Below are 22500 nucleotides of genomic sequence, written 5' to 3'. Positions count from 1 at the left end.
TATAATATATATGTACATATATATAATATATATATATATATATGTATATATACATATATATGTATATATGCATATATATATACATATGTATATATATGGACATATATATATATACATATACATATATGTACATATATATAGACATATACTGTACATATATATATATATATATATATATATATATATATACATATAAATATATATGTACATATATACATATATATAAACATATATATATATTTATAAACATATACATATGTGCACACATATATATACATATTTATACACACACACACACACACACACACACACACACACACATATATATATATATATATATATATATATATATATATATATATATATATTGCATGCGTTGTTAAAGTCAACAGCTGAGATAGCATTATTCTGTTTATAGAATTTCTTTTCTATGTTAAGCACCAATGTGCGGTCGCCTGGATGCAGATTTCTGAGTAGAGTACTGAAGTCCATGATATTTTCCTCTAGACGTCTTTCGGCCTTAACTGGCCATCTTCAGGTGTTGACTGGTCAAATTGTTGACAAAGAATGACTCGGTTTGGTCGTATGATGGTATATATGGGCGGGGAGCGGAGAGCTGAAACGTCCGCCCGCCTATCAGCGCGCGGGATGTTTCAGGTCTCCGCTCTCCGCCGATAAATACCATCATACGACCAAACCGCGTCATTCTTTGTCAACAATTTGACCAGTCAATAGCTCCTGAAGATGGCCAGTCAAGGCCGAAAGACGTCCAGAGGAAAATACCATGGACTTCAGTACTCTACTCAGAAATCTGCATCCAGACGACCCACATTGGTGCGTAACAGAAAAGAAATTCTATAAACAGAATAATGCTATCTCAGCTGTTGACTTTAACAACGCATGCATTATTAATGGCCTAATTCCAACATATATATATATATATATATATATATATATATATATATATATATGTATGTATATATATATATATATATATATATATATATATGCACACATATACATATATGTATACACACACACACACACACATATATATATATAATATATATTATATATATATATATATAATATATATATATATACAGTATATATATCATTTTTCTTTTATTTTTTAACTATTGCCCTGTTTCTGATCATTGTGCTGATTGGTTTATTTTCATAGTGTTTTTTATGCCGCAATCAATGTGCACACGCACGCACACACATACATACACACACAACAATGTAGGTTTGAGGTTTTATGAAAGGAATACTCAGCTATGTTGATCACACCGCATAGACATAAATGTAAACATTGACTCCCAAACAAAATACAAATGATATATAATAAGCGCACACAGTAAATTTTCATTTGTGTACAAATATAATATGTGAATGTTTATGATAACGCACAAACAGACAATACGAATTCAAGTGCAGAATCACACAAACAGGATGTGACTGTGTACACAAACGCTTATGTATATGTTTGTGATATATACACACATATACCAAAAACTTCTTCCTTGTTATAAGGGAGGTAGCAAGCCATAGCTTGTAACTACCCTTCACCCACCTCACACCCATGCAACGCCCATCTCTTTTCCCTTTTATCTTCGCTCACTGTAGAAGAAAAACCATCCGTGACTTCTGCCGACTGGCTGGGTCAAAAACAGGAAGTAGCAAAGCACACAAAGCAGAACATGAACGCACATACACAGACAGAATAGAGTATACTTACACTTACACTTAGCTCCTTCTGGATGAAGGGCCATCCCTGACTCCCGCCGACTGGCTGGCTGGATCAGAAGCAGTGCGTAGCAAGATGCACAAACAGAAGGTAGTAACATAGACCAAAGTATACTAACACTTGATCTCCCATTTTCTTCCCGGCAGTGTTACGAGAGGATCTTGGCTGTGGATCCTCGCAACGTCCAAGGACTTCATAACCTGTGCGTTGTCTACGTTGAACGAGGGGAGCTTCTCGCAGCAGAGCGGTGTCTGGCCCGAGCTCACGGCATGGCACCCCACGAAGACTACATTCTACGTCATCTCAAAATAGTCCGTAGTCGGTTATCCAAATTCCAGCAAATGCAACAACCTCAGCAACAACAACAACAACAACAACAACAACAACAACAACAACAACAACAACAACAACAACAATACAGTGAAGGTGTTGAAAGGACAGCAACCTCCTCCAGTGTCGTTGGAGAAGGAGGAGGAGGAGGAGGAGGAGGAGGAGGAAGTGGAGGAGGAAGTAGCGGAAATGTTGGAGCAGCTTCCACCGCGAGTAGTAATGGTGAGGAAATGGGGGAGAGGAGACCTAAGAAAACTGCCCACGTGAGTGAGATGAGTGAGAAAGGCGAGGTTGAAAATAGCCAGAGGAAATACACGGGTCGAACACTGGAAGCTACATTGCAAAACGACCCTAGTGACTCCCTATCATAAGGTTCATTGCGCGAGAGTTGTGAATGCCAAAGTTTCTACAGTCATTTGACCGTGAGTCGTTTTCCGGGGACAAAGGAGTCTATCTCTCTGCCTCTCTGTCTGTCTGTCTGTCTGTCTGTCTGTCTGCCAAGCTTATATGTATACAAAATACCACCAACGTGGAGTGTAGTCCGCAGCAGATCCGAAATCTCGTTCAGATTTTTTTTTAATCTTTTATCTTTTGTTATAATCAGATGTGTACACTTCTATCATTACACGTGAAAAATGTACCGCAAATAACGAGGGATGAAAACTGAACTGCGAACAACGAGTTATAAAAACAAAAAAAACGCGATTGATGAGGTATGGAAAAGCCGCGAATAACGAGGGATGAAAATCACCGAATAACGAGGGAAAGGAGAAATGGGCACTGGAGGCCTCACACGAGCCATTTTGAACCAAATTCGGGCATTGTTCGAACTGAACCATCCTACAGTTCTGTAACAGGCTGGTGCGACATGGTGGTTGCGTTGGGTTTCCCCTCCCCCTAATCATCCGAGTTTCCCCCCCCCCCTTCTTGTCAGGGCTTAAGGGAGGTACTTTGTGTGTGCAGGTCACCGCTCCCTGTCATCATTACTGCATCTTCATCGTCTGGAGAAATGCACTGTTCCTGCCCTTACTTCCTACTACAGCGTCACCCGCTAAAGGGGGAGGGTTAGGGGCGTTTGCTCCGGCGAGGAGCTGCTTCGAGGTCAACCTTCCAGGTTCCTGGACACCCGCCCCCAGCGACTTTCCATTTTTTCCATCTCCCTAGAAATTGCGAAAGAAGACTTCTAAGATCAGTAGTCAAGGACACAGACGCTTCTGGAAGGGAGTGGTTATCTTTGGACTGGGTTTCGAGCATAAAGAACTCAAAAATGAATAACGGAAAAAGAAAAACAAGAAAAAAAAAGAGTATTGTTTATTTTGCGGGATTTCATTAAATGAAAAAAAGTCTTTCGAAAACAGTATGTGTCGAATAAGAAAGGCAAAACCGAAGAACGAAAAGATAAAGTTTCTCAAAGAAATAAGAATCGTGCAAATGGAAAAAAAAAACTGTATAGAATTTTACCCTAGACGGAAACTGTAGATAATGTTCTTCCTCTTCGCCTTCCTAGTGTTCCTCTGTGTATGTTTCGTATGTGTGTATGAGAAGGTGTTCGCGTCTAAACGGCCTTACGAGCCTCCGGGACAAGGGTGTAAACTATTGGACGTTTCTGTCACCGCCGAGAGAGTCTGAAAAATACGGACGAGGTTAATCACGTTCCCACCCAAGGAGCCTCAATGGGGAACAGCTGGCCAATCCTCTAAGGTTATCAGACTGTTTACATGGAAGAAGACCTTATGGGTTACTGTTTAAGATGATGAGAAAGAGCGCTACATCATTATAACATTCAGGCTAGGTTTTACACACATACGTGCGCTTGCGCGCACACATTCACACAATTTTATACGCACTTTGGATTCTACATCTACCAACTTTCACCACCGCCATAAAATTATCACCGTCAACATTATCACCATCACCCGACCAGACACCCATACCTTCAAGAATCTCAAGATTCGTCCAGAAGGCTGAAAATACCTAGCTAGCATAGTTGGCAACCGCAGGAAGCCAGCTAGCATAGCTGGCAACCGCAGGAATCCGGCTAGCATAACTGGCAACCGCAGGAATCCGGCTAGCATAGCTGGCAATAGCAGGAAGCTGGCTAGCATAGTTGACTAGGGCAGAAAGCTGGCTAGCATAGTTGGCAACAGCAGGAAGCCGGCTAGCATAGCTGGTAACCGCAAGAAGAGATCCATGCTAGTTTAGGAAGCGACCTCAAGTCTGGTTAACGTAGGATGGAACCAGAAGTACTTTGCTAGCAGAGGAGGGAGCCACAAGAGGTTTGCTAGCATAGAGAGCGTCAACAGATCCGTGATACTCGAAGAAGGAGCTCTCCCTCCTCATGCCCTACCCGTCCCACTCGGAAAGAACACCTTCAAGGAGGAGGAGGAGGTGGTGGTGAAGGAGGAACTTGACTTGGAGGATGAGCCGAAGGGTGTCGACGATATGAAGAATATAGACGCCGCTTCTCATGTATTCAGTCACAACTATGTACATATATATTTTAGGTGTATATAATGTAGTTTTTTTGGGGTATGGGATGCACATGGAAATCTATTATAAACACAGGATTATTTGGATGGCGGTAAAGATCGTATTGGGTTTTTTAAATGAGGATTCTGACTACCAAACTGTTGTTTGCATATTATTATTATTATTTATGTTTAATAATAATTGTATGGGATTACCAATGTTCCACTGTTTCTATGAAGGTTTTTTGTATTGTGTAAATAGTTCTACACCTCCTGGTAGGAATAAGATTAAAAAAAAATAATAATAATAATAATGTTGAAAAACTACCAATCATGATTCTCATACAGAATGAGTAGAGACTTGACTTTAACATCCTCAATATGGTGAACGAAGATTAGCTTTTTTTCATCATTATTACAGCTAAACCCTTGCGGGGTTTTTTCACCCATAGAATGGACCCTGCACTGAACCTGGTCTCTTTCGATCGAGACCCCGTGGTCAGGGTCCCCCCCCTGACTGACTGAAATCGTTAGGTTGTAGCTGAAATAAATGAATTAAAAAAATCGAAAAAAGAATAGGTCACCATATTGAAAGGGTTAATGTGATGAATGGATGAACCCACCCTATGAGTACCTTCAATTAGGTGACGCACTTCATTTGTTTCATTCTGGCTAAAGGAAAGACGATTTTCCTCGTCTGAAGAGCGCACCAGGCGTAAGCGTGGGTCTCGATCGGTCACTGAACCCTTCAGGAAAGGGCCTGCCCCTATCAAGGTACATAAAAATCGCCTCCCGCTAACCAGAATAAAACGAATAAGGTGCGCCACCGTATTGATGATGCAAGTTGGATAAATGAATCGAAGTGATCCTCAGTCAATACCGTTCCGCACTGTACAGATTTCATTGTAACTATCGCCAGACGATTTTATTCAATTAGGCGGGCAGACCCTGGTCTGAAGGGGTTTGCGACTGATCGCGCCCCCCTTTCTCAGGCTTGTAGATAAGATCGTCTGTCGTTTGGTATGATTAAATTAATGAAGGCGGTCATGGTATTGTTAGGGTGAACGCCCCCCCCCCCCGAGTACCACATGACAACCTTGACCCCAAATCATTCACCCCCCTATCCTCTCTCGAGTATGACATGAAGGTGTATTGGTTCCGAGCTGGACCTTGAGTTCAAGGTTTACTGTAGGTGACCCCCCCTTTTTCTTTTTCTTACTTTCAAGTGTCACTACTGAAAGTGTTGTGTTGTAGTATCACTACCGACAGTGTTACTCTTAAGCTCTTATCCCTTCAAGACTCCTTCAACAGAAACCAACCAAAGTACCATGTATGAGACTGATTATTTTTAACAAATTATTTTGAAAAACAACCTCCCCTCCCCACCTCGTTTAAAAAAAAAAGGAAGGGGACAAAGGATATCTGCTAATGTATTTTGAACAGAATATAATGCTCTTCGTAAAAGAGTTCATCAGAGGTGCTAAGGTTACAAAGAACCTTCTTGGTAGAACTCTCAAATGATCGTTTGAGAGTTGGAGTCTCTCCAAGAGCATCTTAAGGCTCTCGTGGAAAAACTCACAAGGCTTGAGAGTTTTGAGACCAAAGCCGGACTCTCTGGAGACTCTTAGACTCTCTATGACTGCTTGAGAGCTGTTAGAAGAGAGTTTGGGATAAACTCACCAGCAGTCTGACAACGCTCTCAAAGAGTCTGTTGTTAAGTTAGGAATCGCTCTTCGTGAGATATCTTTCATAAGAGTTCGAGAACAAGAGATCACACTTCGAAGACTTTGTTGTCATTGAACGAAGTCTTCTTGAGCCCTTCATCTCGGCGACGTAATCTACAGTTTCTTCTTTTTTACGCCAGACGATTTGATTTGATTTACTTTAATTTATTTTTACTTCCTTTTATTATTTTGTGTATATATATGTATATATAAATATACATGTATATATATATATATATATTTTTTTTTTTTTTTTTTTTTTTTTTAAGGGGTCAGACACGAAACGAGTCGAGGACTTGGTCGACCAAGAACCAAGGGGTCTGCGCCCCCTTTGCTGGATGAAATAATATGACGTCAAGTGAAATGATGTCTGTTGGCCGTGATGAAGCGGTTAGGATGGCTAAGGACTCCAGTGGAGTAGGACTTAAGGAGTCTCAGATTTATTCTTATTTTATCTTATTTTATTTTATTATTTTTCATTTTTTATGAATTCTTATTTTACATTTACCAATACGTAATCCTACCTGTGGGTCCCATTTTAATTTCATTTCATGATATTTTATTTTTCCTATCCATTTATTTGTCTATTTTGTAACTTCATCGTTTGAACGTAATCTCACCAATACACCCCATGGAATCTTCGAGGTACTCTTTCTATTCATTTCTTAATGTGTGTAAGATTTTTTTTCATATTCAGTGTGAGAAAGAATGTGTGAATCAGCAATTTACTAAGATGTTGACGCTCTTTACTCATGTTTCTCTTTGTATTAGTTACTAGGCTTTCTTTGTCTAAAGCGAAAGGGAGGTGGAAGTGGAGGAAATGGAGGTGGGGAGGAGGCGAATGCGAAGAAGTAAATGGTTCTCATTAGGCACTTGTTGAAGTTCTTGAATTTCTGTGACATACACTATGTATATATACAGTATATATATATATATATATATATGCGGAAAAACCACCAAGGAAAAAGAAAAACTGATGACCAAGCGCTTTCGTCTATTCAGAATAGACGAAAGCGCTTGGTCATCAGTTTTTCTTTTTCCTTGGTGGTTTTTTCCGCATATTTAGAATCACGAGTTTATGTGATTTCTCATGCATATACATATATATATACATATATATATACACATATATATATATTACATATATTTATATACATATATACATATACACATATATACACATAATGTCCTCTTTGGCTCTCGACCTCGAAGTTTCAAGGTCCGTGTGTCTTGGCATTTCCTCATTCTTGTCATTTTCCGAAGTCCTACTCTTCAACACTTCTACTTCGTGGCTGTACGTCGTCACTCTTTAGCTTGGTAGTGCAAAATTTGGGCTTTGTTTTCTTCTTGTCTCCACAAGGGGGTCACGATCGATGAGGACCTTCATCAGGCCGGAGGCCACACCCTCAAATGCATGAATCTGTGTTTTTTTTTCATACTTTTCCTTCTCCACTCACATCCTCAGTTACCTCCTCCACCTCGTTTACCTCATCTAACTCATCTTCCTAACCCTCCTCTTTAACCCTTTCCTCCTCCTCCTTGTCCCCTTTTCTTCTCCTCCTCTTCTTCCTCCTCTTTCTCCTCTTCTCACTCCACCATCCCCTTTTCTCCTGTTCCGCCTTCCTCCTTTTCTCCTCCTCCTGCTCCTTCCTTCCCGCCTTCCCCATTTCTCCTCCTCTTCCTCCTCCTCTTCCCGCTCCTCTTCCCGCTCCTCTTCTTATTCCACCATTCCTTTTTTCTCCTCTTCAGACTTCCCCTTTCTCTCCTCCTCCTCCTCCTCCTCCTCCTCTTCCTCCTCTTCCACACTCCTTTTCGCCTTTTCTTAAATTGTCCTAGTTTCCCCGTTTATTGTTTTTCGTTCGTTCTCCTCTTCTCTCTCTCTCTCTCTCTCTCTCTCTCTCTCTCTCTCTCTATTTTTTTTTTTGCAAATTTCCTTTTTCCATTTAGTCATCTACCACTCCTGTTTAGCTTTCATTTCCTCCTTCTCTTTTTCCTCCTCCACCTCCTCCCCTCCTCCTCCTTCTCCTCTTCCTCTTCCTCCTCCTCCACTCCCTCCTCCTCCTTTTCCTCTTCTTGCGCTTGACCGTCATCCAGAACCATTAGATTCTCTATTGGAGACAGAAGCTTAAGACCTTTTTATATATATATATATGTATATAAACGAAGTCTGCCAACCTCTTCGTGATTAGCGCGCTTTCACTGCGTTTTATGACTGTAGTGTTCTAGTGGCCGCCAGACGATTTTATTCAGCCTTATATAACAGAATCTATCAAGTGCGACGAGATATGAAAGGGAGTTTTGGATTTTTTTAACAGACTACGGGCAATGGCTTGAGGACTTACAGAGCAGATTGTGATGGTATGTTCACAATACCGAACACAGACTTAAATATAATGAATCTCTGATGAATCTCTTTGAATTCTGATACTCATTTATGTCACTGTAGAATCATGCACATGTCTCTCTATTGGTCAACAATAGGTCCATAGAACTCTGTAATCAACGTTCATAGCCTCATGACAACTCGTGGCCCTCTTGGATGACACAGTAATTTTGGGTATACATATAATATCTAAAGATAACATTCGCGGTGGATCACAGTCCTATTAATAAGGAAAAACACAATAGTGTATACTTAGTATATTACTTTATATTGTAACAGTTCCTGGTTTAATGACGTGACTGCATTCTTTGATGAAGCCCCACTAGCCTTACATGACCGACCGGTACATTAGTAAACAGTGACACTACATCAAGTGACGTAAATTTTGAACCGCGCTTGCATCTATTTCATATTTCTGATTACGCCCATAACAGTCTGATTACTCCCATAATCACTTTTTTATCTAGAAATCCTTTACTCCATAACCGTCAATCAACCGCACTCCGTCAACTGGCCTCTCACAAAAGAAGCGTGATATGGTACACAATAATAGAGGCGCTGTTAAACTACATTCCACCTGCTCTCATGACACTGACATGCTCCCCTTACACTCCCAACTGCACTCCTTGAGGAATTCCCCTTCCACGCCATACCTGACTCGCACTCCTCATCGAAGAGGAGGTAACCGCAGACCATAGGCTTCTCCCCAGCTACTCCCACTCCCCTTTCACATCTCCCCCACGTCACGGCTGCTCCCACATCCGGGATCCATGACAAACATCCCACGTAGGAGAATTGGGTTCTTATTTATAACCTAGTCGTGACCTCCGCCTTCTTCTAGAATATTTCCATCCTTAACTACTAGAAATAAATGTGCTAGTACCTCAATAGTAGAAACTAGAAGTGTTCCGGAAGTCTTGCTGCCAAGTTTAGAATGTTGACACTGTTCATCTTGCAAGACCTCCCATCCTCCACCCCTGTTTCCTAACCAATTCCAATACCCCGTCCAGACTAACTTGATGGAGATTGTTGTATACAGTGCCTCTGAATAGTTGACATTTGTATTTTGCAAAAAAAAAAAAAAAAAAAAAAAAACGGCGGCTTCCCGCAACTGACAGGGATTTGCCCTACCAGTGGTTTCTCACTTCTCAATGCGTTGGAGTGGGATGGTAATGTTATATATATATATATATATATATATATATATATATATATGAATGTCAAAGTTAGTCTGAATAGCCGAAGGTGTCACCCAACTTTTTTTTTTTTTTTTTTTTTTTTTCGCACGCAGTCGAAGACACTATGGTCTTCCTATAGTGTGATCACGTCTCGGATGACGCCAGAACTACAACATGGCATCCTTGGTAGTTGAACTACTCCGCGACTAGTAAAAGCGCCAATGTCTTCTTCGCCTTCCTCGGACCTTCCCTTACCTCGTTTACCTCCACAAAATCACTAAATGAATTTCTCGTCATGTTGTAGTGTTACTGTTCCAAGGTGATGTTGTTCTCGGAAACCCAGCAATTCTTCCCCCCCATCCTCCTCCTCCTCCTCCTCCTCCTCCCCCCCCACCACCTCCTTCTACTCTTGCTCCTCGTGCTCCTCCTCCCTCCTCTCCTACCGCAATTGACATAAATGAATTCACCCTATAGATGGAAGAAGAAAAATCCTTCAAGAAATTTTGAGGAGGACCAGTGGAGACGAAGGTTCCCGGGAACCGCAGAGCCGAAGAACGTTCTTCGGGTGTCCAGTGTTTTTTTTTTTTTTCAGCTCTTCTCGACGTCTTCTCTTCTCATATGTGTGTGAAAAAATAAGAATTTTTGTCCATCCAAGTTTGTGCGTGTGTAAAGGGGTGTATGGTATTTGTACATGACTTTCATCCTAATACAGTGAACTCTTAGGTCAACCTCGACTATATCTTCGTTCTGCGCTGCAAAGACCAGCGCTGAAGTAAACACTAACCCCCCCACCACGACCTTACCAACGTCCGTCGTGTTACCAAAACGTAACGCCAGGCCTTTGTATGGTTTACCTTACACGAAAAACCCCATCCTTCCTTCTCGCGTGCTAGCACATACACGTCCTCACACCCAAAAAGGAACACGGAAGTTTTCGTCGCAAGTGAAACGAACGAGCGTGGTATTCGGTCGAAGTAAGACGACGGTGGGAGGTGGAGAACGTGAAGGGGGCAATCAAACCCATAAGCGAGAACGATGACGTTGGAGGGCTGGAGTCTGTCCTCGAAACTGGGTACTGATAACCCACGTCTATGTAGATATTACCACCGCTATGCCATTCTGTATCTACTACATTTTGACTACGTAATCATTTGAATGTAATGTATAGTATACAAGGGATACCTTCTATTTTGGTCGTCATGTGACTGTGTACTTGGGGTTACGCAAAGTCCTTGTGTATGTATATAGGTATATGTAGATATGTAGAGACACATATGTACATATGTGGCTGTATGTACACAACCATCTGTACGAGCGAAAAAGGAATGATTGTTGACTAGAACCTTGTAAAGGTGCCTTTTGATCTTGTATGAATGGGGAAAAAATTCCTTGTAGAAACATGTTTATATATCAATTTTGATAAATTCCATAATATTTTTCTATGTATCATACACTAGTGTATGTCCTGTTTCTCTTATGGCTCTTCTACACCTGTCAATAGAGTCGCCCAGTCCTGTCTCGCTTCTCCAAGTTAGGGGCGGAGGCTGCCATGCCCTGCGGAAGAACCCTTAAAGGGTGACGGCGAAGGGTGCGTGCGGCTTGTGGACCCCGTCCATGGTCATGCCATAGAGCCAGGACGCGGGAACCGCCCCGACGTGGCAAGTTAAGGCCTGGCCACCATACAGCCTCGAGGGTCGAAGGCACCTTGGTATAAGAAGATCCGGCGTCCAAGGCACCTTGGTATATGAAATATCGGGGTCAAGGCACCCTGTCACTGTACGCCTCTGCACTGCGTGATCTCTGCAACTGAAACTCCGGGAGTTATGATAGTGTCGGACCTAACACTGCGAGGCTTGTAGCTCGTGTATTTAAGCAATACTGAGTCTTCTGTATGATCGAATGGCAATTTTTTCAATGTACTTCATAGTGCTGAAGCAATATATATTTGTATAAATACATAACGCGTACATATATGTTTTCTGCCTTTTCTCTTTCTTTCCCGTCTGTTCTTTGCATCCGGGACTATGACCAGCCGAGCACTGCGTTGCTTGCAAACCTCTGCAAATGCAGAGGTTGAAAAAACGTTAAAACCTTAAAAAAATCGTTAAAAGTCGTTAGCAAGCTGCTCCTGCCAACGCCTCTTTCTTAATATAATTTTGAACCCTATATGTCTTCTGAGGGTCTTTTTCCGTATATAAATATATATATATTTTGTTCTTGTGTCTGTTATAGTTTACTTTGAAGTGCGGTGGCACTGTCTCCTGCTGTTCTGCCCGCGGGACCCTCCTGTGAAACACATTATCGCTTTCACGTACACAGTGTGCCAGACTAGAAGGAACCACCAATGCCACTTAGTACCAGAGGCCTGGCACCGAGGTATGAGAGGACAATGCGTGCGTGTGTTTGTGTGTGTAGGTATGTGTGTGTGTGTGACCCAAGATGGTGCCACTGTAGCCCGGGTTACTTTGGCACTATTCCTACCTCCGGTGTCTGATTTTTTCAGCCACAGGGGCCGCCCTCTCAGCAACTACAAAGAAAACAAAACAATAATCTGGCGTAAACCAGGTCAGACTCACTAAACCACCCACACATTCAAGTGGTGTAAACTTGCTAACCGAGGGCCGCCCCTTCGACTGAAGCAGTCGGTCACCAGACAGGACCCACAAAGTGTACCACGAATCGAAAACGATAGAGAGAGAGGGTCTCGGGCAAGAAAGACCACCTCTCAGGCAAGCAGGAGACGCGATTTGATCGACGAAAAGGGAACAAGACGCTGCCAGCCGCCCCCTCTTTGGCGCCAGAACATGCGAGGACGCCGTTGGTGCGTCAGGTCTGTACCTTGCCACTTATAATTGGAGCAGAATTTCTCTCCCGTCTGTTGTGTCTGTGATAAGCTGCAATATACGCTCCTGCGCCATGTTTCCGGGTTTTATTATCCTTTGATAACGACAGCTGGTGCTGTTTCGACTGAATCGACAGATGGTAGCTATGGTAGAAGTATGTGATGGGTTCAATTGATGACCAAATGGCTTTTTTTCATCTAATGGATTAAATACCTGGCCAGGTGGCAACAATTATAAAGAAGAGATGAAGCGCCTACGTACGCCAGGGAGGGCTGAGTACCTGCGGCCGAAGCAGTCATCTTTGAGGATCATTAGGGCAGGTAACTAACAGTCACTGCTGGTAATTGGAAAATGCGGGACTCGAACCCATAAGTTTTTTTTTAACTATGTGATACTTATTTTCCTGTCCATTACGTAACGGTTTTTGGTCAAACCGTTACTAAACGTCGTATTAACCAGTAATTGTGTCAAACAAGGTTTTACTGCAGATGACTAGGTATAATTAGAAGAAAAAAAAGTTAACAGTAGTAGCCATATTTCCTAGTCTTGGATCCCATGGATCTGCCCTTTTCTTGGAACTAATTAGTTTACATAACCATATATGTCTAATGGCTAAATGAATAGACGTCAGAGATACAAAAATACTACTGCAGTATAAATAAAAAGGGTAAGTATAGAAACCTAGAAAACGCATCCTGTTCTAGCTTGTTTACATAAGTTAGACGAGGGACCCAACCAATATCTGTCTCTTTGTCCCCACCCTGTCTGTCTCTGGCACCTTACTGTCTCTGTGTGTGACACCACCGTTTCTATGTCTCTGCCCCTCTGTCTCTCTCTGGCTCACCCTGTCTCTCTCTGTGACCCCAACCCCCTTCCTCTCTCCTTCTCTGTCTCTATCTCTGCTTCTCCTTTCTCTGTCTCCGTCTTCGGCCCCTCCTTTCTCTGTCTCTGCTCCCCCCTCTCTGTCATTGCTGCCGCTCTCTCTGTCTCTACCCTCATATCTCTGTCTTTTGTCTCTGCTTCTTCCATGTCTGTCTGTCCCCTCCCCACTGACTCTCTTCTCTCTGTCTGTGCTGTCCGTTTCCGTCTCCCCCTACATCTCTGTCACTGGCCCCTGTCTCTGTCTCTCTACTCACTCTGTCCTTCCTCCCTTTTCTCTGTCTTTTTATCCTCTCTATCTGTCCATGCCTCTCTATCTCTTCTCCTTTTCTGTTTTCCCTCTGTCTCTGCTCTCTCTATCTCTCTGTCGCCCTCTCTTTCTCTTTCTCTCTATCCCACCTGTCTGTCTCTCCTCCCCTTCTGTCTCTACCCCCTCTTCTATATAAACATAGTGAAAGGGACAAATGTACCCCTTCATTTCGGTGACGCACATTACATAATGTTTAATGTCAGACCATACTAGGGGCGTCACCGCTGTTAAAGGTCAGGGCTATCATTCCATCCGTTCAATACGGTGGATCCCCACACTTAGAGCTTTTATTATGGCGAAAGCCAGGCTACTTTATTAGGCCGTCTAAACGAACACGCAGCGGGCGACTAGAATACACTACACCTTACGAGAAGTCGAGATGATTAGCTCTACAGAATCATATTATATATATATATATATATATATATATATATATGTGTGTGTGTGTGCATTTTTTCTATATCCAGGTGGAAATAAAAACATCTCTTCACAGTTTGTTAGAAATTGTCATAATTTTGAAATGTGTGTGTTTGTGTGTGCGCGCACGTATGTGTATGTATACTTTTTTCGTATGTGTATATGTGTGAGTGGTCGTGTGTGTATACGTACGTTTTTTAATTTGTGTATGCGTGTGCTTGGTTGCTTGCGTGTGTCTGCGCGCGCGCATGTGTGTGTGTGTGTACGTGTGTGTGCGCACGTGTGTGTATATGAATGTTTTTTGTGTGTGTGCACGTGTATGTGTGTGTGTGTGCGCGCATGTTAACTAATCTCTAACTGGTAGTATAAACCGCATCTTCCTCAAAGTGCTTTTTTATCCATTAATGGGTCCAAGAGTGAAATTTTAATCGCATAATCTTCATCCATATTCAACCGATGGGGCTTAAGACGAGCCAAGGAAGGGCTACGTCACCTTCTTCCAAGCTTTCAAGCCCGGGATCGTGACCCAGTGAAGGTCGTCAGGTGTAGTCTAGTCCCCCCAGTGTGTTCGCAAATATTCAAACTGATGACCTCCCTTGTTCGACGACGTTACGAAACGTGTCGAAGAGTGAGTACGTTTTTTTGGGAAACCCTGTGATTGTGTGTGTGTGTGTGTGTGCGTGTGCGAGCGTATGTGTGATTCACCACTGTCTTGGTTGATGTGTTAGACCCCCGAGTAAGAGCTTAGATAGAGCACGATCTTTGAGTAATGGTGTGACTTTACAAACACACACATACACATACGCAGCTCCTTGCCCACCAGATTTGGAGTGTATGCAAGTAATACAGTGATTCTATTTTGTCAGCCCTGGGCGGGGCTCGAATTCGGATAGCTGAATTAGCTATCGAGAACGGTACCACTGTATCGTTGAGCCGTTTGTGTGTTTGTGTGCGTGTGTGTGTGTGTGTGTGTGTGTGTGTGTGTGTGATCAACGGCGGATGTCTACAAGTTGTACTAGCCTTCCGATCATCTCCATCACATTATCATCATCGTCATCGCCATCATCATCATCATCATCATCATCATCATCATCATCATCATCATCATCATCATCATCATCATCATCATCATCATCATCATCATCATCACTCGTACTGTAACCATCAGGAGAGAGAGAGAGAGAGAGAAAGAGAGTGAGAGATAGAAATCCTGGTGGAACGTTACCATCTATGTTGTAAATCTACAACGTCCTCGTAAACTAACGTCGTATCTTACGACCTCTGCTATGAAACGGAAAAGGACCACCCAATATGGAAGGGGCCTTAGACTCTTCGCTATTGGAGGAAGGTTAGTAGGATGAATAAAATCACTTGCCGACAGCCAGAATAAACAGAATTGTGGCAACCTGAGGAGGTGCGAAGTGGGCAGATTGTCGTCAACTTACGTCAGTTCGTTTGAGCAGACGACGACTTCGGTTACAATCTTTCGTTTTTCGAATCTGTAAATATCAAAATCAACTTTGCATCGTATACTGAGAACCTGAATGGCGAACTAAGAGAAGTTAAACCTAGAGATACGTTACGTTGTTGAAATTTTCTTTGGAAAGTCTAGAATACTCTAACTCTTCAAATGCACAAATGTTGACGGGAATCGCCCTATGTGAAACGGGTACAAGTTTGTACACATGGTAAGTATTGTACGTAATTGTGAAATTACAGTGAAAACAGTGAATCACTGCAAGTTTACTCACTAGTTTCTAGCACTGAAATGCAAAGCTGGAGTAATAGGCCACATAAATGATATAATTCGCCATTGCATAAAGTTTCCTATTTATTATTATTTTTTATCATTATAATTTTTACTATCATTATCATTATTATCATTATCATCATTATTCTATTATAATTAATATATCTTTATTTTCTTATTTATTTAAATAGGGTGTAGAAGTTTTTCCATGTATACTAATGGCTAGTATGTTTAAACCAGTGTCACTAGACCTTTAGGAATACTGTGGAACTCAAAATAATATCGCTCCCCCACTTTTATTGGGGGGGGGGAGGAAGGATTGCCAATCAATTTTGAACAAAAAACCTAAAAGACCAAAATCTTAGTCTACTCTCCCAAATGTTGATCTACGTCTGTGAGGTTTGGACTATGAGCCTACGACGCTCTTGGCAAAGCAGATTAGGTTTTTCTTGGAAGTCTTGTGTTGTTTGTTTTACTCTACTATCACCAACTGTTGCAGCGCAGAGGAAGCATTGCTCAATACAGCTTTATCTGGTAATGGGTGGCTTTGTTTCTTAAGTTGCCAGAAAAATAATCTTCCAAAAGAGTTTCTTCACAAAGACCTTTTCGAAGTCCGCCTTACTACTGGAGGTCAGTTAAAAAAAAAAAAAAAAAAAAGTATAAGCCCCATATACGAACTGCCCTTCAAATATGTATACCATTCCTCCTGGTCACCTAGAAAGGACATCAGTCAGCCATGAGGATCGACGTTATACAAGCCTCCAAGCCGTCAACAACTCGGGACTGTCCGCGAGGAACGTGGTCCGCTCCAGCACGTGCGCATTACGAGCGTGGATCTCCGTGGCATGTCTGGTGAAGACCCAGATCCCTAACCCTGCATATTAAAAGCGTTGTGCCTTTGCATGTCCTTTTCGGATCCATCTACGGACCCACGATCTTAGCGACACCTTATCATCACATCATCGTTCACTTGGTAAAGAGTTAAAGGACTTCGTCGTTGTCTCGACGAACTATTATAAGCAAGCTAGAGACGTGTTTCTTAACAAATGTTGCTGGGAAAGTCTCTTCCCTGTAGTAATGTAGCAGTTGTAGTCCCTGTAATAACTAGAACGTAAGGTGGTGGACTGCCAAAACCTGACTGAAAGAGGTCCCGAGGTCGGAATTCTTTCAGTGATTTTGTCATAGAGACATATCACCACACCAGAGGGTTATCACTTTCCATACCAAACCGTATTTTCCCAGTTTTCCTATTTCATTCATACACATGAGAGCCATCTTCATCCACATCATTCACACTGGATGTAGCTCATTCTATTGTGGCTGCCGCCCGGCTATTTCATTCATCCAGGCGGCATCAGAACAGTGTCTCCCAAACTTTTCCAGTACCAAACCACCATGACCCCCACCTTTATAAGCCTTCTGAAAGCGTACAAATTTTATATCGCTGTTACATTGTCTTAAAATGAAAAAGATTAATCACAGCAGAGAGCCATATTTTTTTTTCATTAATGTTTATTAACAAAGATTTATTTAATTATACATTTTAATGAGAAGGATGTGTTTACTTTTTTAATACAAGCAAATCAATACGCGGGTCTGTGTAACTGAATGTACATACAGTTAGACCCTCCATAGCCCTCCATGACCCGCAGTTTGCGAGTCCCTGCTGTAGACTACGAGGGAGTTTACACGGTCTATCGTCGAACGCGGTTCGACAGACACGTGTTTAAAGTGATATGTGAACGTGTGAACGGTGTATTTGGTTGTCGAACAACGTGTATATTTGTTCTATCAGCCGTCGGGCTAAATTATTTTTCTAAGGGGAGAGGGGTGCAAGAACCTTTCCCGGGGTATTCTGACACATATTCACTCGTCTGCTCATAATTTTTCGAAATTACCTCCCCCTCAACTCAAAAACATCAACGTGACATTGCCCTTTATTGTAGTGAGGTTGGTCTTGGAGAACGTTTGAGTCCTGAAGAATACTTTCCCATTACACACAGAGGCTATACTCTTAAAAGCTTTTCTTTTCTTTTTCCCTTTCTTCTCTCTTTCTCACTTTTTTTTTCCGGGGGGGGGGGGGACTTGATTGAAAACAAACTTTTCGAGCTCTGAATTTCATTTACATCCTTCTTCGGACGAGAGGCGAGTTTTGAGGGACTACAACACAAATGGCTTTTTGGGTTCCCTAGACGCGTCCAACACAAATCCTCCTGATGTAATGAACCAAACGGGTGATGATGTTATAGACTGCAGCTTACCAGCGTTTCTATCCTGATGTGTCATGGGAGTAGGGGAGGCACTGCATCTAAAGCGTTTCATTTAGTTTGTATAAAAAAAAAGCGACTTGTGCGGAAGTGTCCCATGGGAACGTCCATACTTGTGTCGCGAACATGTGTCAAACCTGAAGGGATGATGGGCACACCTCCAAATTTGGTAACTTCTTCAGAGTTTGATTTCCTCGATTTTGATGAAAAAATTTCTTCCGATCCTTTGCTTGTCCGAGTTGATATGATGTTATTGGAGTAGTTGGGGGAATATTACAGACATGGCGGGGGAGGGGAGGAAGGGGGGGTCACCTTGTTGTCGCCGCTTTGTCCGGAAATTCCAAAAAGATAAGTGGAAATCTCAGGAGAAATTTTCGTCCGAGACTAAAGTTGAGTACCAGGAAAAAGTTCTTGTGTGTTTCCTTCAGAGCTACTCAAGTTGTCAGTGGTAGCTCATAAGGGCGCGTCCGCACGTGTCAAGGATGTGACCAACATGTGTCCAACATGAGTCCAGTATGTGACCACGTGACCAACATGTTTCCAGTTTGTGACCAACTTATAACCAACACGTCCCCAGTATGTGACCAACATATAACTAATATGTGACCAACATGTGTCAGACATGAGTCCAACATGATGTACCGAATGGAACCAGACTTCTACTCGTACTATGACTTATCTTGTGTTTCTCGGGCTTGTCACATATTCGTAACACGCAGTGTGGACGTGTCTCTAAGATGCAGCTATACTTGTCACCAACGTGAGGAGAACAAAAAATTTAACTCTCTGATGTCAAGAAAGAACTGATCATGACGATCGTGATATAAACAGACTTTATTTTCTTTTCTCTCTTGTGCTCTGACACTTTGGCGTCGCAGACTAAGTCATTGAGGCAGCATTTCTTTACTATCCCGTGGAGTGACTACAGCTTTCATACTCATAATAATGAAAGATGATCATATCAGGTATAGAGGCAAACATGCTAAATACATTATCTAATCCTAGATCTATCAAAAATCCAGTTTAACTACACTTGTTTTCGTGCCAATTACTCCTAAGAATTTTTGATGTGTCAAAATCTTCTCTCCTGATTAGTCACTCGATTTATGACACCCAACATAGTGTCAGCTCGTGTCAACTCGTGTGAGCTCCCAGAAATGAATTTCACAATAACAAGAAATTCATAAACAAAAAAGGGAAGGTAAGTATTATATGTATACACAGTTGAAAACTTAATTTGGACAAGTAAGCAAAGGACTGTGTTATTAGTAAACCTGGGACTTCTTATACAAATATAGATGTATGATCACAACTCTTTTGAACTTGAGGTTTTCCACCTTCAGCTGAATAAAATCGCCTGGCGGCAAAGAAGGTGTTGGTCGAGATGAGCTAGAGAAGGGGGTTCCCCTCAGCTGAATAAAATAGCTTGGCGATAGATAGGACAAACGTTAATTTAGAAATGGAGAGAGAAGGTTAATGTTTTTTTTAATTCAAAGAAAACCTTTCATCCATGGAGGGTGTATATATATATATATATATATATATATATATATATATATATATATATATATATATATACATATATACATACATACATCGATATATATATATATATATAGTTATATATATAAATATATATATACATATATATATGTATATATATATGTATATATATATATTGAGACATTCTGACAGGTTGATGTAAGCGGAATAGGAAACACAGGAGAAAGCATACCTGCGAAACTAGTCAGAAAAAAACTCAAGACTAAGACTCCTGTGTTTCCTATTCCGCTTTCATCATATATATATATATATATATATATATATATATATATATATATATATATACATACATATATATATATATATATATATATATATATATATATATATATATATATATACTTTCTTCTAGGGAAGCCAGACGATTTCATTCAACTTAGAACAGTATTTCTATCTAGATTACCAACAGTAAAAGTCTGTCTCCATAGTAAATATATCTGCTGTACATCATGTAGTAACCTGGTGCTAGGGTGTTGGACCACTTAGATCGAGCCACAAAGGGTACAGAGGTCGAAAAAGGTTAAGAAACTGTCATAGACGAACCCCTAGAGCGGAAGTGGTTAAACCTGTTTAGTTAAGGTAAATCTAAAATAGAGTGAGATATACATAATTCAAAAATAGCACAAACTCCCTCATTGTGAAAAAGGAAAAAATATAGTGAAAGGGAATTCTAGCGTAAGAATATGTGTATTTTAGAAAAGGTCGACTCCTTGATGTAAACTGAAATCTAGAAATTGAGACAAACACTACAATAGCGCCTTTCTTCTCTAGGTCAGAGGTCATCTCTACACATTTCACCTCATCTATTAGAGTAATGCAAGCAAGGTCATCATATTAAGATAACAGGGCAGGATTCGCAGTAATGGATTCAAATTGGATAAATTTAGATTTAAGAAGGAAATAGGCAAGAGCTTATTTACCAATAGACTAGCCAACGAATGGAATAGACTCAGTAACCATATAGTGAGCACTGAAATTATTGGTTATTTTAAGAAAAGGTTAGACAACTTTATGGACATGGAACTGCCTAGTGTAGGCCTTATGGTCTCTTGCAGTCTCCTTCATTCTTATGTTCTTACTGCTTTGCCTTGTAAAAGGCTAGCAGAAATAGAGGGTAGTTCTCACACTTATACAATGAACACAGACCCAAGGTACTACATACCAAGGGCTTTTCCCCCCTTACAAGGGAGGTAGCTAAAAAAGTCACAAAATCTACTCCCACACACTCCATCCCCACACACTTCACTCCCATTCACCCCCTTTCCTACCTCTTATCTTGGTTCCTCCTGGAGGACGGGTCATCCCTGCATCTCGACCAAGGTAGTACCAGCGTCAAACTGAGTTGTAACGTAATGCAAGTAACTAAAAGAATTTCCCAGGCAGTTCTGTGATTTACTAGCGCTTCTATCTATCTATGGAGTGCTGGTGATTTATAACTGGTCTTGGCAGTTCTGTGAACAATTATTTATCAATCATCAACTTGAAAAACACGGGTGTGTTACAGCAATCTCAACTATGGTAGATAGAATAGACGCATTTTTTTTTAGCAGCATCACTTAACAACAATCGTTGTTATTGTTGTTGTTGTTGTTAGACCACAAAATTGTAACTAGGGCTGTCGCTGTATTAAATACTTATAAACACGTCGAAAGAAGTCTTGTCGTGCTGACGTTTGCCATGGCTAATAACACCGGAAACTAGAACTTGACGATTAGGCCTACCAAGATCGTACAACGGCTTTCTTTATAGATTGTGTTCTTATACCAGAGGGTTTTATTCAACTAAGGAGCGAATTTGGCTCAAAATGGGATCTCCGTCGATCTAATTGAATCGGATTGTCCGGTATTAATGATAATAATAATAATAATAATAATAATAATAATAATAATAATAATAATAATGATGATAATGATGATAATAATAATGATAATAATGATAATAATAATAATAATAATAATAATAATTTATTATTACAATTACTATTATTACTATTACTATCATCAACATTATCATCATCATTATCATCACTATTATTATTATTAATTATTATTATTATTATTATTATTATTATTATTATTATTATTATTATTATTATTTATTTATTTATTTTTTAACAAAAGAAGTACAGCGTCATAGAAACGAGGTTAACATGACCAATGGAATCGCGGACGCCTGATAGGATTCATAATACATGAGAACATATGAATGTAGGAGACAGCAAGAGAACATAAGGCCTACACTAGGCAGTTCCATTTTCATTACCACCTGTCATCCCCAGGTCCTATGGCATTTTCAACCCTCTGGCTTAGGATCTACCACAACATACGAAGAGGAGGAGGAGGAGGAGGAGGAGGAGGAGGAGGAGGAGGAGGAGGAGGAGGAGGAGGAGAAGGTTTGGGATTCAGCAGTGATACAAATGTGGTATACATATACCTCACGAGCATATCTTACAGGTATGCTAGTATACGATCAGGAATTGGATGGTACTAAGACCTGACGCTGGTATTGTCGATGGTCAGAAAGGTCAAAAAGGGTCAAATCGGGTCATGGCGTCGGGTCAGTCCCGCCTGTCAGTCCTGACTCGTTGGCAATAGAGAAGAAGAAGAAGAAGAAAAGAGGATTCTAGTTTTAGTAGTGT

At 41.1% G+C, this 22500-nt stretch overlaps 1 protein-coding gene across 1 annotated transcript in view; it reads left to right on the top strand.

Annotated features, from left to right (window-relative positions):
• The window catches only part of LOC143020417 (protein O-mannosyl-transferase Tmtc3-like), a 1217697-nt gene extending 1211261 nt beyond the window's left edge, over positions 1–6436 (top strand). The window contains exon 16 of the mRNA XM_076176856.1: positions 1897–6436. Coding sequence (XP_076032971.1) covers positions 1897–2451 — 555 coding nt within the window. The 3' untranslated portion in view covers positions 2452–6436. The remainder of the gene's footprint in view (positions 1–1896) is intronic.
• Positions 6437–22500: the final 16064 nt, after the last annotated feature.

This window comes from Oratosquilla oratoria, chromosome 1 (genome assembly GCF_046742065.1).
Source record: "Oratosquilla oratoria isolate Oo_2021 chromosome 1, ASM4674206v1, whole genome shotgun sequence".
NCBI lineage: Eukaryota > Metazoa > Arthropoda > Malacostraca > Stomatopoda > Squillidae > Oratosquilla > Oratosquilla oratoria.
This window is presented reverse-complemented; position numbering and strand designations above follow the sequence as displayed.